This window comes from Rhea pennata, chromosome 1 (assembly GCF_028389875.1).
Source record: "Rhea pennata isolate bPtePen1 chromosome 1, bPtePen1.pri, whole genome shotgun sequence".
Classification (NCBI taxonomy): Eukaryota; Metazoa; Chordata; class Aves; order Rheiformes; family Rheidae; genus Rhea; species Rhea pennata.
In genome coordinates, this window is record NC_084663.1 from 214,085,601 (window position 1) to 214,112,874 (window position 27,274).

General features: G+C 44.1%; 1 protein-coding gene across 2 annotated transcripts in view; it reads left to right on the forward strand.

Annotated features, from left to right (window-relative positions):
* MAP6 (microtubule associated protein 6) overlaps positions 1-25,767 on the forward strand; it is a 47,953-nt gene extending 22,186 nt beyond the window's left edge. Inside the window, exons 2-4 of one of the 2 annotated variants that reach the window (XM_062567453.1) lie at positions 9,978-10,191; positions 11,533-11,729; positions 25,601-25,767. In XM_062567453.1, the coding sequence (XP_062423437.1) occupies positions 9,978-10,191; positions 11,533-11,729; positions 25,601-25,670 (481 nt within the window). In that variant the 3' untranslated portion in view covers positions 25,671-25,767. Of the gene's footprint in view, positions 1-9,977; positions 10,192-11,532; positions 11,730-18,431; positions 18,788-25,600 lie in introns of those variants that run through there. The other variant, XM_062567452.1, reaches the window with a different exon arrangement.
* Positions 25,768-27,274: the final 1,507 nt, after the last annotated feature.

Genomic DNA, 27,274 nt, shown 5'->3' on the forward strand with positions numbered 1-27,274 from the left:
TGGGCTGCATTGCTTGTCATGCTGCATATGTCATGGATAGCCTGTCTCCCCGTGCCTGACTTCACTTGCTTGTTTAACACACTTGGGACATAGTGGAACTGCAGCTTGTCAAACCACAGAGCCATTCAGCATGAAACATTCATCATATTGGATCTAGCACCCTGTGCTGCCAGCCGAAGGATTCAGGGTGTTTCTGCTAGAGTAGCTCTTGCAAAAATATCTGCACAGGTTGATGGGAGACTGCAAACCGAACCACAAAACTGCGCACCGCCTCCAGCAAGGATGCCCCTCCGCAGTCTGCACCGTAATAAAATGTGGACGTGAATGGATGAAGAATAAAGTGTCATTGATTTGAATTCCCTTTCTGAGAATATGGTGTTATGCATCCAAACATGTATATGTATATATATAGAGAAAAGACATTTGGACTACTTATTATATTTTACTTTGTAGACTGAAACAGGATAAAGTGAGGTGATGTAGGAACCATGTGGCTAAGGGTATGCATGTGCTTAGCTCTCACAGATGGTATTTGAGCTTGGAGGAGCTGAGCTGTGGAAGTGTAAGATCATTTAGAAGCTCAACATGCTTGTTACTACACAGAGGTTTCAGTGGTCTGAGAAAAATTAAGAGGGCATCCAGATTACAGCTGGGCTACAGGCTTCTCTATCCCATAGGCATATAGAAAACCTATCCTAACCTTGCATTAGTATCTCCATCAGCTCTGCTGAAGCTTTGAAGGCAGAGGGATTGCTCTCAGGAGACTGCAGGGTCAGACACTACGTGTTTGGCTGGCATGAGCAGTATATATGGAAGAAATATGTATTTTCTTTGTATTGGGCTTTTAGCAGCCTGTTACTGATCCAACTTTCATATCGATAGGGGTTGACCATGCATGACTACCCACAAGAAGGATGTGGAACAGCTGGCTGGCTGGAGAGGATGAAAAATGGTAAGCAGATTGATCCATTCAGATGCAGTCTGCACTGAGCATGAAATGCCTGCCTTGTCGATAACGGATTAAGGACACTATCCCACTGTCATTGAATTCAGTAGGCATTTTCTCATTGACTCCAGCAAGATGGGGAAGGGGCTGAGTCCACTCTACCTTCATGCAAGCCAAACCTGACTGCACTGAGTCTCTGTTGCCATGGAAAAAAGGCTCCATGGTGTTCACGGCTTTTGGGTGAACTTCAAGTTTATCTAGTAGAAAATTGGCTTCAGAGATGTCATAAATGTTCTTCTTTTACCGTAATCTTTTTCTTTAATGTTTTTAAGTTGTACAGCTAGCCATGGTTTTGTGATGCATGCTGTCGTGTGAGGCTGACCAGTGTTAGCCAAGTGTGCCTGCATGGGGAGAGGGCACGTTGGCACTGAGCAGGATGGGAGGGAGGTATAAAACTGCCAAACAAGAGCAGCCCGTTTCTGCAGCCAGCATTAGGAGGAGGCTGTAACCACAGCCAGCAGCAATGCATGGTTCTTGTTCCTCAATGCCTCCTCCATGAACGTACAAGGGGACCCTGATCCAAGCCCTCCCTTTTCCTAGGATGGCTTCACAACAGTTGATTTTGCCTTATTACCATCCTGGATATGTATGAAATCAGGCAACTGGGTCTTATATTAGAGCCCAAACCAGTACTTCATTCTTATATGAACTGAAATTGAGACCATGCCTAACTAGTTTATTATTTTTTCATGTATATGATTAATCTTTAGAATACCTGGTGCCCAGGTCATCAGTGCAATGGCCAAACAATACTTGCTATTTAAGTTTCACCATTTTCCTCCTCTACCCCCTTTACTGCTGATTCTATTTCTTCTCCCATGTCAGGGCGAGTAATTACACTGTCGGGCAGACTAGAAAGGAAATCAAAGAGCAACACTGATTCTGAGCTCCTTTAGAAACACAGAAAGGAGGGAAAGTAATGAGTCCCTAAAGAGAAGAGAAAAATAAATCCTGGCGAATCATATTGCAACAACAAAGAGCCAGGGCTTCTGTTTTGCATCAACCAACCATTTCTTGACCTTCACTTGGAGAGGTGCATCATTCTGCATCCATAATTTGGATGATAATTTGAACAAATTTGGACAAAATCTTACCTATTATTTCAGCACCACCCATCTCCATCTTCTGCCTGAAGGACCAACCTTGCAGTTCTTATGCAGCTAAACTGCAGTGTCATTAAAGCATCTCCCATCTTGGAGCAGGGCCAGGATCTGGGGAATGAGAGCTGCCAGCAAGCTTAAGCTGCTTCAGATCAGAATGTCTGGGAAGGTCGGAACAGTGGGTTTTTCCCCAGCAGTCACTGCCTTCACTATGAAGATAAACAGTCTTCATGAAAACATTCAAGAATAGGGTTATTACAGTAGTGCAAATCGAACAATTTGAAGCAGAAAGCCTGCCAGCTCTTTTGGTGGTGTTGATCAGAGAGCAGCACTGTCCTTTATCTCCTTGGGCAGCATTTCTTCAACAGTCTGGCCTGTAGTTCATGAAAGGTGATGCCTTTGATGCTTTCCCTCTCCTGCTGTCACATCTCTGGGGTAGTCTGATTGAACTAGGAGTTTGTGAAATGTAATTGCTCTATTTGACCTAAAAAGCGTTATTTTCCTCAACCTTAGTGCACCTTGCTGTGCTGGATTCCCCTCTTAAAACACGTTTTAGATTCATGTATAGCTTTCTCAATTTGGTCAGTCAAGCTCTGATTCAGGAAGTCATTAATACTCATATTTACATGGGAGGAGCTGCTAAGAGAAATGCGTATGCTGAAGTGTTTTACTGAGCACACTTTTTAATTCATCTCCCATTCCTGCCTTCAGACCCTTGATGCTAGATGCTGGAATCATCTCTCCCCAAATAATACCATTGAAGCCAAAGGCAGGGTTCATGAGACGACCACCTGAACACAGCTTTGGATTTCTCTGTCCTGTGACATGAGCCCTGGCAGAGCTGGTATTCTTAGGGATGTTCTTCCACAACTCTGTTGCTCTCTCACCTTCTTGGACCTCTGTCATATTCAGCATCACCTTCATTCATATGTCTGTGATGCTTTGGGCATAAAAACATATGCAATAGTTCTGCATCTTTAGAAGGCTACATGGGTAACACTGACCCTAAGGTGATGTGATATCCATGATTTATGGGCAGCTGATTCGAGCACCTTTCAGATATGAAGAGTGGCATGGGATCTTCTTGCCAAATGACTAGACTCCATCCCTTGTGGTAACTTAATCAGATCGCATTTATAGCCTGGTTGAATCAGTGCTGCAGCCACCCTGTTGAAGGCTCAACGCATTCCTCCTCTTTTACATCACTGCTGTACTTGGTGGGCCCAGCTACAGATGTCCGTAGATGCTGTGTCCATACCCTGCCTGTTCACACTTGGTCCATTGTGCATTGTTGAAGTTTCAGATTCACACATAAATATATCAAATTGTTTTAGTCTCTGTGGACAACTCATTAGGTATTTGTTCATTGATCTGCTCTCTGTGTGTATGTGTGTGCATGTGTGTATGTGGGCTAGAGGCTGATTACTAATGTTTGGAAAAAAATAATCTTAGGCACCAGGAACTTCATTACACCATTCACAGCTTCAACGCAGCTTTACAGTAAATTACTGTTTACAAAATAATAATAAGGGCATTAGAGAATAAAGCTGTCTTTAAGCATATGCATTGGAGTCAGAGACAGGAACACTCCATGTTGAATGTAGCAGAGAAGGAAGGGTAGCTCTTGTGCCTGTTCTGGGAGATCTTGTATGTGAACAAGACAACTGGAGTAGGAGTTGGTTGGAAATGACCTTTTATTCAAAGAGGGCTTGGAGATGTGCTGGAGTGTTGACATCCACGTCTTGGGGTGCAGAAGACACACTGTGTCGCAGTAACATGTCAGGCTTTCAGAAGCAGCAAGGAATCATCTTGGTACAGGACTTTAGACCTATTTCTCTGGAAGGCAATAACATCATTTGTATCATTTGTGGTTGAATGCCCTAGATTGCTGGTGACTTTTTTTCATGTAGCAGCCAGCCTGGAAAATTGGAGGGGTTTTATCCGTTTGATCTGAACCAAGTAAAATACTTTGTCTTGTTTTTCTCCTCCCCCAAATTATAAGATATATATTCCTTGTAATTCAGCACAAAACATTTCACTCCTCCTGAAATGAAACATTTCAGCTTCAGAAAAAAAGAAAGCGAGGAAAGCAAAGGAAATGAAGAGCTGAATTCACAGGGTTGCCAGAGAAATGCTTCCTCATTACCAAGTGAGCCAAGAAACCAAGGGGTAAAGCACAACCCATACATGGGACTGGTGCCAGGTTAATGCTCATTTCCTTTGATAACTCTGAATATTCTCAATATCCGTCTAAATAGCCATGACTTAATTAAATTTCATTGTATGCTGGACTTCAACAACTTCTTTTAGAGGAGTTTCAGAGTTTGACCAGGCATTATCATTGATTTTGGGTCTCCCACTCTTTCATTTCATTGAACATCTCTGTTCATAAGGTAAGAGAGAGAAGGGTGCTGGAGAATATTTGGGAGCAAATAACACATTCTCAAAAAATGCTAATTTCAAAAAGCCAAGAATTGTTTGAAAATTCCTGTAAAAAACATCATATAGTTTCAGCAAAAATATATTTATATTTTCTTTTTTTTATTATTTGGAGGAGTATTAAAGAGGAATATAGTATTTTGAAATATTCTTTCTGAAGCAGTTTGACTTCTCGCTTCATAAGAGGAGTTCATAGTCCTTCCAGATTGTCCTAAGTATAACAAAGAAAAATGGAATGGAAAGGAACGAAAGCAACGGAAAAGTTATTTTTTTCATTTTAGAATGAATGAAACATTTCAGGCCAACCCCAAACATTTCCTGAGTTTCTTTTTTCTTTCTATTTCTCTGAAAAATCTGAGTATTTTCCTTTCTTTTTGTTTGACCCATCTTTTTTTCAGATTAAGCTAGAAATACCTCTTCTGTGCAGGGCTCCACCACGAAATTCCCAGTTTCCCCTTTCTGCAGCATTCATTATTTCAAATTTGTACATCAGGATCAGGGAATCAGGTTTAGTTGGTACCAGTAAAAGTGCCGTCAGCAGAATTCATTTAATATCCTGTTCTGATTCTGAACTCATATAACCTCTCTTTAAAGTCCTTTAAAGTAGACAGAAGCTTTGAAGTGGTTAAACCTGGCTGCATTTCCCCCTCAGCTCTGTTCTAGCTGCAAGAGATGACAGCAATCAATGCCTAAGTGAGTGTGGGTGAACGTCTCCAGAGATGGTTGCACACCATAGCTTGGAGCTCACATTAACCCCATGTTCCCCAGCTGTGGTGAAGGACGATGTGGAGGACAGTATTCAGGTCACTTATCTGCAGCCATCTTTAACTATGCTCTGCCAAGGAGAAGGCACAACCGAAATAAAATAACCAGGATCCCTATCCAAAGCCACTGATGTACATGGAGAGCAACTCTTGCCTTTGATAGATGTAGATCATCTTGCAAAAGGCCTGATGTTACAAGGAGAAGGCACACGTCTAGTACCTATTGATTCACAAAACATCTGCCTATCCTATGCAGCCCCATGTTCTAGGCAGCTCTATATCTGTCCAAATTCCCATTAGCTTCAGTGAAATTTTTTCTGTGTGAGTCTTTCCCTCTCCAGTATGGAAGAACAGGCTGAGCTGTACCACGCTCCTGGAATACTTTCAGGGCTAATTTTGTGTGGAGCAGACTGAGAATGGTGGTCCAGGTGCTCTGTGACTGTTTCTTCTCAAAACACATAGCTACACGTTTTACCAGGCTCACTTCAGATTGTAGCCAGAATTTGTGACTTTCTGGCATCTTCCGCTTAAGGTTAGCCTTGAGTGATAGGAGTGTTAAGTAGTAATGGGGAAGGTTTCAGAACTGCAGGGCCTTTTTCCAAGACAGGGTTAGTTTTAATGTCACAGGAGCAACCAATATGGTACCTTAGAGAGAAGACACTTTTGCTAGTCCAAGAATACCCCCAAAAATCAACTCTTAAAGGTGTGTCTTTCTGTCTTGCATCTTTACTGCATGTAATGAGTGTGTAATTACAGAACAGCATCTTTGAGAGACATAAGTATCCTAGAGCATGAGACCAGTTCCAAATAGCACAGCACGACTGCTAAGAGGGTTTAGCCATGCTGTCTGCTCTTCGGACGACGTGAGCTTGTGCTGACACAAGAGTGTGTCAGACAAGCTGTGAATATTTGACAGACTCACCAGACTTGGCGGGGGGGGGGGGGGGGGGGTTAGATCACCTTCTCAAGATGTTCTCCCTCTCCATACAATCAATACAAGCAAAGCACCTGCCTCCTTCTGTGGGGACAGGATTGCCATGCTCATTCTTACTCTAAGGGACTGGCTCTTGTGTAGTAGCTGAAGATGTGAAATCAAACACTTTTGTTTAATAAGGATTTCAAGATGTTTAACAAATTCTTGTGCTCTTCTAGCCTTTGCATATCTGGTATCTATAACTCAATTGTCAATACGGAAAAAGTGTGTCAAGATCAATAGCTTTTTAATGTCCATTTCCGGAGAAGATCCTGGTGGAGCTATTGCAGAGCTGTTAGAGATAGTGTGTCAAGATGCACTTTCCCAAGAGCACCTACCAGTCTATCCTTTGACTGCGCAAAGCCAGGCTCATCTCAGGAGATGCAGGGAACTCAAGGGTCCTTTTGCAAAGTACACCGGCACTGAGTACTCACAGAATTGTAACTTCTGCATTAAGACCAGCAAAAGCATATCAAAGATGGAGAACAACAGAGAAATTCATGCTCATTCCTAACTGCTAGATAAGATTTGTTGTTGTGTTGACAGGTATTAGAGCCCAGCTGTATTGCCTGTTCTCTTCCATCAACATTTTGGAGACCAGTGCGAGGGTTCCTGAGCACCCACTGCTCTCCAGGGGAGTGCAGAAATGCATTTTATGTCGGCGCAAAGGTAGCAAGGGGATATTTTTCTCCCTTTTTCTGCCTCCTGAGTCTGTTTTGTCTACAGAGATCACAGGCTTTTGCTGCACGTTTGCATAATGCAGCGCAAAGTGAGGTTGCTAGGCACTATGCTGACAAGTACGATCACTCTGCTTCAAAGCTCACCTCCGTATAAACCAGCGTTTTATGAGCAGTGGAATGAACAAATCTCGGTTTGTGTCCTCTGTCTTTAAAATTCAGCCCCTACACGTGCAGTACTCCAGACTCCAACTTTTGTCTCTATATGTTTGGCTGTGTAAATGATGGCTTGAACTTATAGCTAGACTCTGGTTTACTGCTTGGCCTGTCAGCAATGTGGCTGGTGGGCCAGCTGACTGTGGCCTTAGAGTGATTATAAATACATATTGTACCTGGCTTTCCCTGGGCTGAAGCATACCATTTGAATGTTTCTCCTCTACATAGTCACTGATTTTGAGGGAATGTGTTGTTTACCTGCAACAAATCTGGTTCAGAATTTGCTAGGGAGGGATCTAAGTGACGGATAGGCATGGACAGAGAGAGTAATTGCTTTTTGTTCCCTTTAGAAAGCAGTTGAGGATATAGAGTCTACTTAAGGAACAAAACTGGATCCTAAGAAGACTCTTCCTGTCTTCTGACAACGTTGGGATGAGCTTAGAGTTTATCAGTAATATGTTCTAGTGAAAAAGCATGCATTAACATCTTTAATCCACACCTTAAAAGATATTTCCAGCCACTTTCTCTCAAATCTTCATACAGAAGGGATATTTTAACAATGAGCAGCAGAGGAATTACCATGGAAGAATGGCTGACATTTGATGAATGGCAGCCAAGGGACACAGATAAGCCCATTCATGTATTGTCCATTCAGTGCAACACAGTTCATAAAGAATAGCACCCTTCAAACACGCAGTATCCCTGGGTCCATGGCAGAGTTGTTTAAGCCCAAGAAGGGCTGAATCACAAATGAAGGGGAGGGAAATGTGAGGAAAAGAAAAGTAGGTGTAGCTGCGATCAACACTAAGGGTGAATGAAGAGTTGGAGGTGTGGTGTTCAGCCCACATATTGAGACACCTACGTTTAGGTGTGCGTGAGGGTCTTCATGTAGGCTGTATTCCCTTTAGTGGAGATCTAATCAGTCAACAGAGCCCAAAGAGCCATTCAGCTCATCTTAAAGCAATCGCCTGCTCTCCTGGCTCCACGGGCCATGTTGACCAGGTCTACATTGACTGTGACAGGAGCATAGCCACATGGCAGAAAAAGTGAGACCTAACTATGGGTGTCTTGGTGTCTTGCGAGTTGAAACATACCCAGAACACTGTTGAGATGACCGATTACTTCAGAAAAGAAGGCTTTTCCATCACTTATAGTTGGATTAGTAGGTGGACAAAATGTGGTGCTAGATGGCCAGGGAGACCCACTGATCCTGCATATGAAGGGTGTCATTTATTGCTGATTCCAGAGGACAACAGCTGAACTTCTGCAGCCCAGTCTGCTTGTCTAAGAGGATCATCTGGTGACTAATGAAGTATGCACGTCCAAACTACTTTTCTGAGCCTCTGGCTTTTTTCTGACTGCCAGTTTTCATAAAAGTAAAATTGAGTATCTTTGAGATCTCTGCCCTTTGTCAAATCTGGCTGATACTGAATCAAGATGTTCAAAGCTGTTTCGGGAAGGAATTGTCTGGCAGATACATAGCACCCTCACATGAGGCTCTTTTCCCTAATAAACCAGCCTAAAGATGAGTAACACATCTTGAAGGTGGTTGGGTGGAACTAGGCAGGGAGGAGCAGGGACTGCAGACCTCCCATTGCCTTCGAGGACTTAAAATGAAGACAAGGGCTCTGAGGAAGAATCATCCCTTTGCAAAGGCCTTGCGTCACCATTGTTAGGATAACTCCTGGCTTGCTTATGTCTTTAGGATCTAAATTCAGCTTGAGGCTATGTCTGAGAACAAGATGACCAGTCTATGGTAGCAACACCATAGTTTCTCCATTTCCATTGTCATCAAATAGAGGTTTTTCTTAGATGAATAAGGATTTTCAGTGAGGAAATAAAATGTTTTGCTTCAAATCTAGAAAGATGTTGGTGCTTTGTTGGGAAGAACTAAAAATTAAATCAAGACTTGGATTCTGTGGATGGGAAGCCAAATGTGTCCATCAGGTGCCAAAAATCTTTAAAATATATCTTCTTCAGGAAGTCACTGCTCTGGACAAAAGAAAAGAAAAATGGTGACATTTTTTTTTCAGTAACACTGGAATTTACCACGAGCAGCTAATAAAGAGAGGCCATAGCTTGCTATTTGATAAACACTGCATTTCCCAACCAGTTTGAATTTAACTCTAAGACAACTTTATTTTAAATTATTCCTTTACAGAATTAACAAAGCTGTTTGCGTAATTTGGTTCATAAAGGAAGAACAATAGAATTCACTACTTACAGGCATGGGTAAGGAGTGCCTACAGGGAATCTTGGCTCTTTACGTTTCTGAATGGCTCAGCTCACTTGCATACAGATAAATTTACTGTCAGACGTGTACCCAGTGCTGAGTTATCAGACACCTACTGCAGAACATAAATTTTTATGTTCCCTTCTAAATATTCACTTCTACCTTGAATTACGAGAGTCAGGAACTGTGTGCAAGTAGTTTCAGTGCTGAAGTGAAGCTGTACAGCCAGGAAAGGACCTATGCTTTTAAAAAGGCTTTATAACAACACCGGAGGCCAACTTTTCAAAGGGTATCTGACCATTGACACCGAAGTAGAAGGCTGTCTGGTGCCTGGACCTGTCTGGTTTTGGTAGGCAGATTTCTTTTGAGCCTTTCCTAATGTGTTAGAGGGTTTTGGATGAAGTCAAAAATGAGCTGCTGGGAGTCAGGGTTTTTTGTAAACCTGATTGGATAGAGACAAAAGCCCTTTCTGTAAGACCTTATTGAGTAATGGGTGAGTTTCATTCATATGTTGCCGATACTTTCCTGTTGGTTTAATTCCTCAACTCTTTTTCTTTTTTTTTCTTCAGAAATGAGTTCAGACCTTGGATAGATGTCAAGCCTGTGAAACCTATAAAAGCTAAGGCCCAATACAAGCCACCAGAGGAGAAAATGAACCATGAAACCAGTTACAGTGCTCAGTTCAAGGGGGAAGCCAATAAGCCTGCTCCAGCTGATAACAAATTCCTGGAACGCAGAAGGATACGCACTCTCTACAGCGAACCCTACAAAGAACCTCCAAAGGTGAGAAATGCAGCTCAAGGGAATGAGGGCCACACTGTGGGATCCCACCTTGTGGTGGGATGTGCCTAAAGCAAAAATGTTGGGCTGAACACTGCCTGCTTTCATTTCCCTTCCGTGCTATTGCCAACCAGCGAGTACATCTAGAGATCCACCTTAGAGATGGACTGTAGTACAGGTTGATGTACTTTGGAGTCTACACTGCCCTACACGAAACTGTCAATAGGCAAAGGTAGGGCCCGTATTAGAAAGGGTTTTTGTGTTGTCATTTCCCAGGTCATTTTTCTAGACTGCTATCTCTTTCCAACTCAAAGCTATAGGCACCCCACATTATTACACTTTATTCCAGGAACAACGTGGTAAGAACCATAACTTCATCTGCGGTTAATTCAGAGAGCTCCACAGGTTTTGGCAGTAAGCTATTTTGGCTTTGATTAGATGGACAAGTGTCAAGAATAGCCTGGACTGAAAACTCTACCAGCCTTGTTTTCTAGGAGCAGCTGCGAATCTGCATCTAAATGGAGCCAGTCTGTGCAGTTTTTGAACTTAGGACCTTCAGTGTTTCCCAGAGGTTGTAACTGCTTAGATTTGTGAATACTCAGAGGGATGGGAGGGCCAGCAGGGAGGAGCTGAAGGCTTCTTTTCTGTCTAGAGCAGTCCTCTCTACTTTTGGGACTACAGAAACAGGTGGATGCAAGACAATGGACTTTCCTCAGGTGCTACTCAGTGTCCTGGGCCCCAGCTATCCATTAGGGAAGGGCAGGCTGAGGAGTCATGTCCTACAAGAAGGAGGGGAATTTGTACCAACCTCTTTGTCCTGAACATCATTTCAAAGCTTTGACTCCAGAGAGATATAATCCCCCTTGGGCTTGCAAAGTCCCTCCTGAAAGCAGAGAAAGATGAAGAAACAGATAAAATGCTATTTACCTATTGCAAATCTGCATTCCTATCCCAAATCTGCGTTCGGAGATGTTAGGACCAGAACAGTTAATGCTATTTTATTAAGCCCATGAAGTAACTGTGAGTCAGAGGCCGACTTCTTTCTAAGAGTTTGCCTTAGGTTGCAATCTCAGCTGTAATGTACATGAGCATGGCTCTGCTGGCTTCCTGGACACTGTGTCCATCACCTCTGTGAAGGAGCTGTCCATTTGCAACTCAGTATGCACCCCTCTGCTCCCTTTCCCTAATGGCAGAGTATAGCTAAGTAAAGAAGTAACATTCACTGGCTCTTGGATGATGTTTCTGATCTAAATTCTATTTTCCACCTGTTCTTGTGTGTGTCTCTCTCTCTTTCTCTCTCTCTCTCTCTCTCTGTTGGTGTTTTGCATGTTGCCCTCCATGCAGGTGGAAAAGCCTAGCGTAAAGCCTTCTAAACCAAAAAAGACCACAACAAGCCATAAACCCCTGAAAAAGGCCAAAGACAAGCAGATTGCATCTGGCCGGGCTGCCAAGAAAAAGAGCGCTGAGACCTCCAGCACAGCAAAGCCAGAGGACAAGGAGAAAAGTAAAGAGATGAACAATAAACTGGCTGAGGCAAAAGAGTAAATGTCACTGCACTTTCCTTTCTTTCTCTTTTTCTTTCCTTTTCTTTTTTTCTTTCTTTCCTTTTATTTTCTTTGATTAAATAAAGGCCACAAAATTAATTAGAGGCTTCTAATCTGCTTTTTGTTCTGATTGTATTAGAAGCTTTTCTGTTTTATTTCCAAGGAGGATTAGGAAATCCTTTTTTCTGAGGTCAGGTTATTCTGCTTTGCCTGCACAACACAGCTCTACACAGAGTGAGGGGGATCGCAGGAGGGAAGTGGGAATGCACAGAAGAGGTCGTAGGATAGGAAGGTTATGGATTAACTGTGCACTGTGAATGTGTTAAACAGCTCGTCCTTTTCCTCGAGCATGATACTCCAGTGCTTTGACAGCGCGGAAATGCCCGTTGATCCAAGGATGCCAGGGATGAGCTGTGCTCTCATCCTACAAGGCCCTTTCAGGGGTTGACATGTTTGGTCACCTCCCACTGGTGTCAGCAGGCCAGGGGAAAGGCTTCTGAGGTGGAAAGGATCAGAGGTTAATTTAGAGTGGCATGAATGTGCCATAAATCCACTAGGATCAATATAGTGTGACTGAGAGCAGAGTTTCTCCTGATGACACCAGTTGAGAGTTTTGCTCCAGGAAGGGACATGAAATGAGATCCCATGTAAATAAAGATGTCAAGTCAACTCCTCTACCGGGATAGCTCTATTTGCATCAAGGCAGCTTCACCCGTCAGCATCACTCAAAGGCCTTGATTCTAAAATAAAAACGAGTGAGGGAAGCTACAAGGACTTCCAAAACAAGCAGCAGGTCAGGCTAGGTTATTTGCAGGCTGTTCTTCCCTTTTGTTTCCCCTAGGATATTCATCTTTTTAATAACTCCTGATTTGTTTTGAATCTTGGTCTCTTTTCTTCACTTCTGGGGTGCCAGTAGACAAGTGTGTGCAACAAGAGCTAGATTTCAGAAGGAGGTTCAGTTTGCAAATGTTGCCTTTCAAGGGGTAGAAGGAGATGAGCCACCAGGGTTGACTAGAGCTGTCAACTGCAGTTCTTCCGATTCCAAAGCTTTGAAACTCATATTGGCTCATAAACATGGTAACGGGGCCATCAGCCAGTTGTTGTGATCCTGAGACTCCCATTCAGGCAAAATCTCAGGGTTTCAACTCTATTTACTGTGCTCTTACTCTACAAAATCCTCAAGTTCAGCAAGATCATTTTAGAGGCCGTATTTGAAGGCTGTGAATGGAGAGGAAGCATTTGCCAGTGAGTATATACTGGCCCAGCCCCCATACGTGATGGGATTGGGCAGATTTCCATGAGCTGACGGGCCTGTGCACACTTCAGAATTTGGCTCATTGGAAGCTGGGACAGTTATGATCCCAATCCAAAATTAGATGCCCAGCTCCTGGATCTGGACCTAAATATGTCAGGTTAGTCCCAGTCTGACCAAACCGAGCTGTTAAACTCTCCTGTGTTAATTGTGCAGATGCACAATTTCTTCTTTATTTTTGCAGCTCAACATCCCAACACACAGTCCAGCTTGATACTTCCAGAGAGTAGACAACTGGGAAGAACAAAAGAGAGATGGGAAGCAGGGTACGGAGGTGGTGTAAAAGGAGAGTTTCATAACCGTGTTGCTGTAGAGATATTTGAATGAAGAAAGTCTTGCTGCTAGGATATTTTAGAGATGTGAAACTATATAATGGAAAAGAGATGAGCTGGGAGGGTGAAGAACCCTATTGTTGGAATCTCACCCCGTTATAATTGGGTCTCTTGGAAACATAAATGAGTGCCGGACTGTAAGGCTGAGAGAAAGTTTCCAAAGATGAGGAAAGCTCTGTGGTATACAGATTAGTGATATTTGCTGGCCTTAGTAATGAATAAATGCCAAGTTCAGTGTATTGTGTAATGTGTCCTGTTTGCCTTGCGCTAACAGCCTAAAGCTTTGAGTATAAGTAAGTGTAGTGTTCTGAATTCAGTGGTGTATTTCCAAGCTTAGCTGTGTTAGAACTGTGTGCTATGAGCTAGTCAGGTTGTGTATGTGGAAAATATATATTCATATATAGAAATATATATATTTAAACCTCCGATGTTTAGGAGGAAACCAGGGAAATCCTCCAGGAAGTAAAACTGTGGAAATCTTTGCGAATGTAATGCATTTTTGATGTGCATGCTCCATGGAGACGCTGACCTGTCCATAGTGACCATTGCTTTTCTGAGTGCTCAGAAACCCCTGCAGCACTGCTTGAGTGCAAAGCTCAGCTCTGTCTCCAGAGTAGCTCAGTGAAAGGCTTTGCGTTGCAAAGGGGAATGCCATTCACAGCTCTTCCGACCCCATCGCACAAGGGGTAACTGTCCAGAGAGACCTGAGCTTCCAAGGCGGTGTTGTTTCTTGGAATTTGGATGCTTCATCCATCTTCACACTCTTCAGTAATGTCCTTCCTTACTCAAGATCTAGCAACAGCCAAGAAGATGACATGTCACAGCAGGTAGAAGATGTCAGAAAGGCATGTAGACAGTTAACAATAGCCCAACACACTGATCTCAGTGTAGTGGAAGACCATGCAAAACCATTCCTCCAGTTATTTTTAGCTCTAGGCTTTGCATTCTAAGTGCAAACAGTGCACTTAACATCATATCACCTTGAATTCAATGGAGATTTAGCCCTTGACTTCAATGGAAACCAAATTCAGCCCAAGCAATATCAGTAAGAACTATGCTCAGACCATCTACGCTAAGTATCTCAAAAACTTCGGATCAACAATCCGCTATCAACCACACTGCAGGATAGCTTCTTCTCAATGGAGAGCATCCATCAGGGTGTTTGAAGTGGCCACACACAGCAGGTGGTCAGAATATGGCCTTGTGTTTCCTTAATACATAAAATTTTAGGTGGCATCTAACTGCAAAGCTAGATATGAAGTGCAAGCCAGTGGTCTAAGCTCCCACTTCAGTGGGAAGAGAGATAAAGCTCCCAAGGGCCATTTATCTACCTGTTTTTAGGCACCACCCTAAAGAGGGATGAATGGTCCTTGGAAGGTTTCACTCCTTGTAGAGAGAGAGCCTAGGAGACTGGTGGGGTCTGAGGGCTTCCCTCTTACATAGCCGACGTCAAGGGAAATAAATTCTGGCCTTTACTCTATGTGAGCCAGGCCCTCAGCATACATCCAAATGCATATCTTAGCCTTGCATTTAATGCCAGGAACATTGCTGTATGTTCCACAGACTTTATGCCCGCCCAATCCACTCAGGTTATCAGAAAGGAGACAAAATTCTCTGCTGTTTCTAGTTCACTTTGGACTCAGCTTGTCAATCCCATTGGGAAAGAGTGCTCTGCTGTTCTGTGTTTTCAGCTACCACAATGCTGATTCTGATTCACCGCAAACTTGTAAAATGTTTTGCTTTCCTTGTAAAAAGAAAAAGAACAATGTTTTGCTTCTTATCCTGTCGAAGTTCCTATGCTGTCAATTGCTTGCTTTCTCATTTTCACTGTATTGTATTGTTACTCCTTTCTGCAAAATGGTGCTAATAGCTTATTGAGCTCCTGTTTTCCAACTGCTTTGCACACCGATCACCTGCTTCCTCATTTGCAATGCGTCTGTTGTAAATACATGGCTCCCATGAATTCCACAAACTCTTGCCTCTTGGAGGCAGATAGGAAGTGTCTAATTAATATTTTGTGGCCTGGGTTTGGTTACATATCACAGATTGTCTCTTGTAATGTGTTAAGCACACCTCCTCGTGGTGCTTTTTCATTCTTGCTGTTCGTATGAGAATGACACACACTCACACCCACACACTTACACACACACTTACACACACACACACACACACACACACACAGATTAATGTATAGCCAATTGATTGTGACGTGCTTGTGATCTTTGCTTGCTCAAAGGGTTTTTTTTTCCAATGATAAATAAATGCTAAAGACAAATACCACCTCCTTGATCTTGTTTTCTCGATAAGAAGCACATTTAAGTGAAAAATGATACCCTTCTAAGTGTAACCAGGTTTATGTTGCTAGAGCCACCAATTCCATGCCTGCCATAGGGATAACTGAACTGTCACAGTGTGACTACCTTTAGATGGCTGCTAACCTAAGACTAGCCTGATGTGAGAGCTAAGCCTTTGCAAATGTGAAGATGGACAGTGAAGTCATGTGAGCGGAACAGGTAGTTTGATTTTATTTTCTATATATGATGTGTTGAGCAGAGAGTTCATGCAGTGAGTTCCCTGCATGCAGGACGCTGCTGAACCAGGTTCTGCACCTTGCTAGTGTCCATGTTGCGCATGATCAAGGAGCAGACACTGTGCCCACTAAAGAGCTGGAGGGAGGTGAGGTGCTGTGACCTGAGGTGGTTTAGTTACACACCCTGTTCCAATTACCTACAGCTTTTGCTTTTAGCCAAAACCACATTTAAGGCCCATTAGGGATTAGGGGACTCCAAATCCTCCCTGAAAAGAGGTGGCAAATGCTTGGGTTGAGCATTTTCGTCACAGAGCAAGCCTAGCCACCTTTGAACAAGCACTTGGAGTCTTTGTGTGGCAGTGTCTGTGGAAGTGCAAAGCACTGATTTATATATTAATGGAAGTGTTTGCTATCTGGAGAAAATGATGACTGAGAAGAAAGCAGGGCTGAGGGTACAATTTGGTTTCAAATGATGAACTCTCATCTTAGTTTGGTTTCTTTTTTCCTTTTACTCAGCTTGAAAATTCCTGCCTTCAATTGTTATTTTAATTATGTTTTCTCTTTTAATGAGTATTCCAATAGCATATCCACCAAATCCTTAACTAGAAAAAAAAATATTTCTTGGGTTTTATCTTTAAATTTCTCCTCTAGCATAGCTCTGTTCACTTCCATGTAGCATTGACTTTTTTTTTGCCTTATTGTTTCTGAGTGCTATTTCTCATCCCTGCCTGAATTTAATATTAATCATCCACTTTCTGAATTTATTCCATCTGCTGATAACAGCGCTGCATCCTGACAGCCTGCCATACTACCCTGCCTTTCTTCTCCCTTCCCCACCAGCTTCATCCATACAACGGTTACACATAACAACTGCATGAGTTTTAAAATGTTTTAGCTGAGCTATAGGTCCCAGTATTTGTCTTTCGATCCATCCATAGCTGGCACTGGAGAAAATGTTCACTGTTAAAAGGCCAGGCATAGACTGGGCTTATCTGTGAGAATCCATGCTGACCAACAAAGTGTTTCCCATAAGGACACAAAGGTACCAAGTCTTTTCCATAGTTCAGCATGGACATGTGCTCCATCTGGTCCCACCCAGCTGCCCACACTCAGTGCTGGAAAACATGCCACTACCATATTATTGCTCTTTGAACCAGCTCTGAATTGCAGAGCCCAAGCACCCAGAGGAACAAGATGCATTGCTAAGAGACAGTAGAGCCCGGTGGGTTGATTACACTGTTAAGACCCTGGGCTCACTGCTCTTTAACCGTCACTGTGTAAATCCTCTGCTATGACTCTGCAATCTCAGCCAAGGCATTTGTGACTAGCAGTGCCCACCTACTCCCAAGGGCTATTCTGACAATGATGTCTGTGCAAAGCCCTGGAGGTGAGTTACTAAAAATGAAAGGGTTTGCTTTATAAGAGCACTTAGTCTGGAGGAGCTGGCTGGATTAATAATGCTCTTAATGTTCATTGTTGCTGTCTGGGTGAGGGGAAAAAGGAGAGAGAAAATACTGAAAGGAAGTGTTGAGTCTGCTTCTTGCAGTCTTAATAACCGAGCATCTGAGCATGACCTTGCGCAGGTGTGGCTTTGACCACGTAGACTGTGAGCAGACAGATGATGAGTGGCTTGCAGGTTTCTGATTTTAACCAGTTTCTCTCAAATGCATTGTTTGCTGAGGGCTTCAGCGCTCATACCCTGGAGAATTGTGCATGGGTAGATGAAGAGGTTCATGCATAATTCTCTCCATCCCTCTTTTTGTGGGAGTTTATGATTCCCTGCTTCAGATGGGAACTCAGAGCTAGACAGTGCTGAATGTCCTAGCTTAAGCAGCTTGGGCACTGGATTGACCTTGGCACTTCCAAATCTCTGAGCTTCCTCTGGAAACCTCAGTTACCATTATTACATCCCCGACTGGTAAACCAAGATCCAAGGATGTGCAGGGACATGTCAATCAGCTGACATGTCAGCCCTTATCTTGTGAAAGCAGCCTCTTGTGTCACAAAATCCTTTGGACTTAAGGTTTATTTAGTGATGTGCCAATGCAGGAGAGAAAGGGATATCTAGGAAGAAGCTTCTGCCATTGCTGGTATCTCCCAGCATCCTAAGAATAACCACTACCCCCAGCAACAGCTGCAACATGAAATAACGAAGAGCATCTGTATGGGAAGAAGAAAAATACCCCTAGTAGGAATGTGAAGACATGGCCATGTTCAGCACTAAGAACAATTCAATCATGTTGTTGCAAAATACTGAGATTTTCAGACATCAACTTCAGCTCTTTCTATTTCCAGCAGTGTCTTGGTAAGTCTGATTCTTTTGGGAATTTAGCAGCCTGCTTCTATTTGTCCTTATTCATGTGAACCTTCTGGGTTGGGAGCAAGTCCACTAATGCAACTGGGTCTACTCACAGGCCCAGGTGTCTGTAGTGAAGAGTAAGTGACACAGCTCTGAGTACTTCAGGATGGGTGGTTTATCAAGAACTATGGAGTTTGCTTGTAAACAATCTTAATTTCTGTTGCAGGATGCCTTGGAAACAGCTCCCTAATCATGACCGTCAGTGTGGAGATGTGAGCCCAAGCATAGAAGAAAAGGCTGCTAATGGATTGAAGAGATCTTTATGCATTGTCGATGCCTCCTTCCCTGCAAGGAGCCTGCTGCACAAAGCCAACAGCAAGGACCAGCCACCAGAAAATGATGGATAAGGAATAGTGAAAGATCTCAGAGATGTGTCAGAGCACTGAAAAATAGTAACAGTTCCTTCAATGCCAACAATTCAGTGGTGTGAGAAATGGAAAGGGGGAAACATTTCTGGAGAAACACTGCTATCATCTGTCCACTTCCATCCCACTCTGTCCCAAGCCTTGTTGAAACCTGAAGTCCCTGAGCAAAGCTGTTTCTTTATGTATCTATCTCCCTTGGGTTGCCTGAGACCTACTTGTCTTTCCTGGGTCTTTCATCAGGAGGAGCATCGCTCAGGTGGCCATGTGCTGCTCCTATTTCCCTTTAGACAGTGGCTCACCCAGTAGGTAGCTGGAGTCAGATAACCACTCTTAACAGAGGTGGCTTTAGAGAGAAGTGGCCTGGTGTGGGTATCTAAATGCAGTACTGAGGAATGGGGTTTCTTCCTGCTGTCACATAGCAGAAAGAGATGGACACGGAACTTAGGTCACCGAAGAGGGTGAGGAGCATATGTTCCATGACACATGGTAGAGGGGAGCTCACAGCACAATTTGTGGAGCAGGTTGCTCTATCCTAGTCTGTTAACAGCATCCAGGAATGCTGGTCAGTGTTGGGACTTGATCATTCAACCAGGAAATCCTGAGATATGTCCAGGCCATGAGACTGAACTGCTCCTTGGCTGATATGGGAACTATCACCCAACTGGGGACCATTCCCAAAGGCACTTTATCTGTGGCCACCTAGTTTTGAGCTAAGAGATCTAGCAGTAAGGATATGAACCAGCAGGCATCCACCACAGGTATATTTAATTTACTTAGAGCTTCGGAGTTCAGGGCCAGGGAACTGAGTTGGCTCTGCTGCCCCTGCTTTCTACCCCATCCCCAGGTCCCCTCACCGATCTGACCTTTCTGTCCATGTTGGCTCCTTCCCATATGTCCCTGTGGGTTCACTGCAGAACACAAGGGCTGCCCTCACTGTACCATCAGATCCCCCATTTCCACCTTCCACACCACTATTCCTTCTGGCCTTCCAAACCATTCATTTTCCTTCCATCTTCCCTGTCAGTTTTCAAGTGTCTGTACCAGAGCCCCTTTCCCAACTATGTAATTTCTCCCACCTCCTCCGTCTTCACCACTTTTTCCTTCTAGGTCGTTCTAAAAAGCCAGTTCTACTGGGAATCTTCTTTTTCCCATCCTCCCTGAGTTACTGTCTTGTGTCAGGTCCTGTCTCTCTTGGACTGTAAGCCTTTTCTTTGCCTGTACTGTGCTATAACACTCACCATTTGGAATAAACAATATCTCACCTACTGACTGTCCTTTCTCTCTCTCTTTTCTTTGTATGACTTCAGCAGCTATGTGTCCTGTCCACAAGTGCATCATGTGTCTGTCCTCAGCAGTCGATCTTGCTACCACAGCTCTATCTGTAGTCTTTTGGGATGGTTCTGCTCTTGTTTTTGTTCCCCTAGTATCCTTCTTTCTTTCTTACAGTTACAGAGAAAAGCTTTGCTGTCTAAGCAGGAGTTGAGCACACTCAGAAATGCACAGCCTCCTGTCCTTTGCAATTCTGGTGCATCTGATAAAAGGCTGGCCTTTCTCCAGCTTCGTGCAGAGATGTCCAGGCCTGGGAAGTGTCTGAACAAATGCAGCAACTAAGAAGAATGAGGGAGAAATTTTGTAGCCAAGAATGGAAGCAGCTGACATTAAAAGATCTGCATTTCCTAGTGCAGTACAGAAAACATGGACAGAAGCGCATCAGTGGAAGTCCAAGCAGATACACCTCTGAGGGGAAGGCACAGAAGCTGGCTTAGCAGCAGGACATACTTCAGAGATGGATGCCCAAGAGACTTCTTCAAATTGAGAAGGTGCTCTGAACATGTCCATTCCTTGCTAGGACTAGACCTGCCCACGGTCCTTTCATCCTGTGAGTACAGCAGGGACTGAATTTTGACTGAGCAAGTCCCAGGTGGTTCCTTGCTCCTTCATGGCTCACCATCAGCCATTCTTGTCCTAATTTTTTGCCTGAAAGTGCTAGTTTGGTCTGTGTTGGTTGGCACTATCAGTGTATGTGGTGACCATGCTTCTTTCCAGCTGCTCCACACTCACATGGAAGTTACAGAGTGAGTTACAGTTTCTCTACCCTTACTGTAACCCTTGCTGCAGGTGGTATGACACCACCCTGCCAGAAAGCAAAGGAGACTCCTTTTCATAGAATCATAGAATTAGTAAGGCTGGAAGGGACCTCTGGAGATCATCAGCTCAGCAGGGTCACCTAGAGCATGGTAGACAGCGTTGCGTCCAGGCGGGCCTTGAAGATCTCCAGAGAAGGAGACTCCACAACCTCTCTGGGCAACCTGGTCCAGGGCTCTGTCACTCTCACAGGGAAGAAATTCCCTCTCACCTTCAGGCAGAACTTCCTGTGCTTCAATTTCTGCCCATTGCCTCTTGCCCTGTCACATGGGACAACTGAAAAGAGTTTGTCCCCGTCCCCTTGACACCCTCCCTTCAGGTACTTGTACACATTGATCAGATCCCCCCTCAGGCTCCTCTTTCCAAGGCCAAAGAGGCCCAGCTCTCGCAGCTGTTCCTCACGGGGCAGGTGCTCCAGCCCTGTGATCATCTTTGTAGCCCTACACTGGACTCTCTCCAGTAGCTCCGCGTCTCTGTTGTCCTGGGGAGCCCAGAACTGGACACAGGACTCAAGATGAGTCCTCCCCAGGACTGAGTAGAGGGGCAGGATCACCTCCCTTGACCTGCTGGTTTTCATGCTGAATGAGCAGCTAAGCTCACAGTATGGTCTTGTTTTCATGGGGCATTTGCAGAAGTTAGGTCTGGAGACAAAGCTAAGACCAAATTGCAGCTGGCTGTGGACATCCCTGGGAGGAGGTTCAAACAGTTCTCAATCCTTTGGGCTTTCTGCAGTGATGCTGTGCCTACCCTCGGGTGTTCAAGAGCAGACAGAAGAGAGGAAATGGCCTGGAGAAGGCCAGTCCTCCTCATTGAGGAGCCTGGAGTTTTCATCAAAGACAAGCAAGACCTGCTGCTGGGTTGTGCTTGACATCTCCGGGATCTGGTAATCTGAGTGTAGATACTGGAAAGAAGTAGTGCGAAAGAGGGTCACACAGTGTAGGTAAAGGCTTTCATCCCTTTCCCTGTGTCACCACAACCTCTTCCCACCTGCCATGCCTTTGTGGTGCCATTTTTTCCTCCAGAGTCTTATTTTGGCCTCCAAGAGTGAAAAAGCTCTAGAACAATCAAAACACCCCAAATCAAAATTGCTGAGTGTTAGCAACTGAATAATATTTAGGACAAGATTTCTGCATGCTACTGGTGTCCCTAGCTGACCTTGGAGATACCTTGAAGTCTTTTGTCATCTAGCAAAGTGTTCTAAGTGCTGGTATATCTGCTGTTTGGCAGATGGACAGCTTTTAGGTTCTGAAGTGCTGAGCTGCTTGTTGTTCATCTGAGGCCTAAACCAAGTCAGATTTCACCATCAAACTTTCTTCTCCTTAGGCCCTTGCTGACCTCTAGCTGGTGCTCATTTCCAGGACTTATCCAATCTATGCAAGTGATAGTCTACTTGCTAGATTCAGAACCGGGCTGAAAGTCTTCATTTTCCTGAGGGAGACTGAATTTGCCAACCTCATGGGAATTCAGGGAAAGCAATTAATTCATCACTTCTTTCTGAAAGGCACAAGGCTACAGCTATAACGTACAGCTTCCACTCTTGCCTTTTCCAAGGAACGTAACTGAGAATACTTCGTATAACGTTTAGGCCATTTACCAGGGCAAAGAAGACTTGTATTCCTGTTATTACAGAAAGCAAACTTGGGTGCACAAAGAGCAATAATGCATTCAGAAGAGAGAAGTGACTCAACGTATCCTATAACTTCATTATTAAAGCATTTGCCAAGTAATCGATGACTTCGTATCTTCTGAGGAATGCAAATTTGCCATTGTCCTTCTGGGTGAAGGTCCTAACTGTGAAGGCCAGTTCCTCCAAGGATGAGAGCCATGTCCTCACTTGAATTTTATGGAAAAGAAAGGACAGATTTTTTGCGTTTCTTTGTGAAAAATGTTCTTCTAGTGCTGAAATTCAAAGCCAAGGAGCCTGCTCAGGGCTGGTTTGTTTTTCCTGAGCCACCAGAAGACTCCTGCTGCTTCTAGTTGCTCTTGAAGGCAATTTTTATTTTCCTTATGCCACGAGTTGTCTCTGTCTATTCGGATTCATAGCAGCTCCCAAACATTTAAAGTGCTTTCAATGAAGGTAATTTTGCACAGAAGGGTAAATATTATCAGCAATGTTTTGATATGAGGCCACCAAAAGACAGAGTCCCAAATCCACAAACAGCCTGGGATCAGATATGAGCAGGTCCTGATCATCTGTGAGGAACAGGGTAAACACTGCTGAGGCCTTTTGTCAGAGGCATGTTTAGACTCTCAAGTCACAAGGCCACAATCCTGATGGGGAGTCACCCATCAGCACTAGTCTGATCTGGTTGGAGAATGCACTGGGATCACCAGTGTGCTCTCTGCTTTTGCACCAAGACGAGCGAAGAGGAGGCTGTGCTTTGTGTGCTCATGATGCGCAGAGCATCCGTCATCATTTCAAGACGCCAGATGCTGTCTGTGAAAAACAAACCCCTGCTGAATTCCTTATCATGACTCTTTCCATGATACTCTCTCAGCTGTAACCTGAGTAATGATCTGTCACCTCCAATCCATCCATTCTCCGTTTTTCACCTAGTCACGCCACTTAATTAACCTCTCCTAGACACAAGTTGAGACCTGAGTTTCATAAAGACAACAATTTGCCACTGACAGTCTTTTTGAGGTCAAAGATCTACAAACTCACTCCTCAACTGGCAAAGACCACAATTTGTAAATACTGCCCCTTACGTGCTAAGACTTGTTATGCTTTGGGACCCGACTTTCCTTTCAGTCCTCTGATTGCCTTGGCAATAGATGCTGCACCCTCCCACTTCACTCCTCACAGTGCTGCTGCGTTCAGTCAGATCTTGCTGGGCAGCTCTGGCAGGGGCTGGTCCTTTCCTGGTGAGAGGCTGTGCAATGCTGCTTTGTCCCTGGGTTCCAATATGAGGGGAAAATAATGTAATTACCTCCCTCACGCCCCTCCTCCTGTTTAAAACAGGTTCTGAATGAGCTTTGCTGGGAAGGACAATCACACAATTATCTTTATCCTGGTCTCTCATGAAATGCAAACGAAGAGGAAGCCAGGGGAGAGGGATGGGACACAGCTTCTTTCTCCTCCAAGAGGCTGGCTCTTAGCCAGCCTGCAGTACGTGGCTGAAAGATGCACTCATGAGAAAAGAGCCTGCGGATCAAAACTGGGAAGTATCCACCATACAAATACACACCAGCTTTCATGGCTGTCTCAACAGAGATGTTCTGCACTGAGGCTGCTGAAAAGGATTAATTCACCCGATGGTTTTAGCAAGGGCTAAGGGAAATGTTGGTGAAGGGTGATTTCAAACACCCTTCTGTGGAGAAAAGACTTTGGCTTTCAAACTCAGTGCTCTGAGATGCAGAGCAGCAGCAAGAGCGGGATTGGATACTAAGCCTAGAGACTGCTGCAATTTGTTTGGTCTTGACCTGCTTGCAACTTGAGACCATCACATCCACACTATACCCAGGAAGACCGAAGTATCCCATAGGTACTGCATCATCCCTTACATCCCTCACTGTAAGCATGAAGGGCAGGATGAGGGTGAGTATTTGAGCAAAAGTGGTCCTGCCATGGCTCTCCACACTGTCCAGTCCCACAAACTTTTCAACAAGGAAGATTAATCTCACATGTCCGGGTTGCGCTTGTTTTACAAGCCATGGAAAATGGTAACTTGCATCTGTTCTCCTGATCAGGCTGTCAGATCTCCTTTATTCCTGTCCTTTAAGCTCTGAGCTGGAATCATTCCTAATACAAAGCCAAGGCCGGGCTGGGGGAAGATCTCGATAGCCCCTTAATGCAATTGCCATACAGAGCTGCCATTTTAAAGCTGAGCAGGTTTCTCCTGCCTCTCCATCTGCTTTCTGCAGCCTTACAGATCCTTCTCCATCCATCTCACTTTTCTCCTCAGCCCTGGAGATCTTCCTTCTCTTTCTATCTCCTAATGAAGGTGGATTCCTTCACAACTCACAGACTTTTCCTTCCTGGTCTCTGCTGCACTCCAATAAAACCCATCCTTCTCTCCAACACTCATCCAGAGTTCCTCCTAAGAGTACCCACTCTAACTCCAGGGCCCTGTCCTCTTGTGCTTCCACCCAAGCCTAAGCCAAATCTACTCTACAGTTTCCCTGTAGCATGCGAAGCTAGATCCTGAGCGACCGAAATTTGGAGCATACCCTGATGTACTTCTGCCTGTTTACTCCAGGAAGAGAACTAGCCCCAGAGTCGATCGCAACAGGGATCCAATGTCTTGGTTCCACCATCATCTCCTAGTGTCTCCTGGGGACACCAAGCAGGAGAGGTGCTCTTGAGTGAGACCTCGGCATATGTTAGCCGGGTTCTCGCCTGTTCATTGCTTTAATAAGCACCAGGTACTTTCTGAGCAGCAGGATGCAGCTCTGCTGTGTTGTAGGGCATTCACCACCTGCTTTGAGGGAAACGATCTGCTTCTTTGTGAGACAATTTTACAATGAGGTGCTCTTTCGACGCAGGTTATAATCAATTGGCAAGCATTTTTCATAGCTGACCAGTGGGCCTGATCCTGGTCCCAGATGAAACAGGGACTGAGGAAAAGGTAAAGAACTTCAGCCCTCTGAATTTTGTGGACTTCAGACCCATGATTTTCATGGATTTTGAACTGTCTCCTTATGGGGACCAGAACCAGGCTCACTGACCATCCTGAGAACATACCAACATGTATGGGCTACATGGGGAGCATTCCACAGAGCAAAGTGCCACAGGGCAAATTTCAGCTCGGGAGATGTATTTTGCTGTCTTGCGCCAGCTGATTGCTCTAACAGCTTTACAGTAATGCTCTTTCTCTGCTTACAGAACCCCTGAGAAAACCATTGGTGCTACAGACCAAGAACCAAGTACCTTAGAGCAGGATCAACGCACATGAAGTCAAGCAATTTCTTCTGAGTGGCGGTTGGAACAAACGTGTAGTCTGCATGAAATGTGTATCGTCTGGCTGGCATACAATAAAGCTGATGATCAGAGCTGAACAATATTTTCTGTTGTCTCAAGCACTGAGAAAGTTACTGTCATCAGGATCTGTATAATGCAGTTAGCATGACTGTGCCTTGATTTATATTCAGTAAAGTCAGACAAAGAAAATGGGTCCAATTCTTTTATTCGTAGCTGTGAAATGCCACCAATTTCAATGGTCTCTCTCGTGTAAACTGGCAACAGGTAGATTCAGATTCATGTCCATAACTCATGGCAGTACCATATTGGATTTCAGAGATTATCCTGGATCCCTAATTGATAGGATCAGCAGCTCTTTTCAAAATCCTTGGAAGGTTTAAGTGCACTACAAGTTGTTAACTACTGTCAGGAACACACATTTGGATGTCACCAGGTTAAGCATGCCCTGTGCAACGTTTGGCAAAGAAACTGATCTCCTTGTCTTCATATGGTAGCCAAGAGCATCTCAGGCATTTTTTTTTTTTTGAGGCATTTAACAGTCAATTTGTTCTGCCACTGAAAGCAAATCCCAGACAGGACCAAAGCTTGCTGGAGTTAGTATTTCTCTGATATTTTTCAAAAATGTTTGATTAAAAAATGTAAAATACAAACTTGAAAGGTCACAGGAGAAATGCAGCCAATTCATGGGATTAGTTAGTCTGACTGATTTATATCCCCATACTCTTTTGTGGGGGGGGCTTCCTATGTCCATATAACGTACGCAGCACATTATGGGAGTAGTCCAGCCCTACGGTCTGTTCCCTGTAGATGGACACAGGCATGAGGCATCCAGACCACAGTCCCATATCCCAGTACATTCCAATAAATATTTCTAGGTTTAGTTGAACTATTGTAACACTTAATACAGGGATTTGCTTCACTTATAGGCTGCTTTTCTCTCCCAAATCAATTGCACCAGGCAACCTCTTTATCAAGTTAGGGAGAGCAGGGCAGCTTCCATGGAGCATGATGGTGGTGGGATCCAAAACCAGAGGATCTGGTTTTCCAGATCTAGTTTACAAGGAAACTACCGTGGGCATGGAGAAGTTCTGAGTATTTCAAAGTGAGAATGCAAGGCCGTGGGTCTGATATATCCCCTCCTCCTATATCTGGACTCATATACACAGATTCCTGACATTACAGGTGAAAATCAAAAGTGATTCTACCTATGGCTGGACTCATTTTAAAATGAATGCATCTTTTAGAAGGTTCAATCTCCTTCACTTGCAGAGACCCTTGGTTACTGCCTCCATTTGTTATTCATATTGTACCACTGTTAAGATGCTCTGTGACAGCCGGAATCCAATGGGTGCTAGGAGCTGTACAGACACAGGACAAAAAAGCCGAGCCCCACCCAAAGGACCTTGAAGCCAAAGTAGGAACCAAAAAATCCCTCAAGCTTTTGGTGATTACAGTGTAGTGATTTCTTTTTAGCAATGGGAATGATAGAAAGAATCTCCTCTTCTTGTTAAAGGGATGAAATACTGCGCAATATTTGTAATGCAAGAGTTTGTACAAGCCAAGAAGAAATTAGAACAA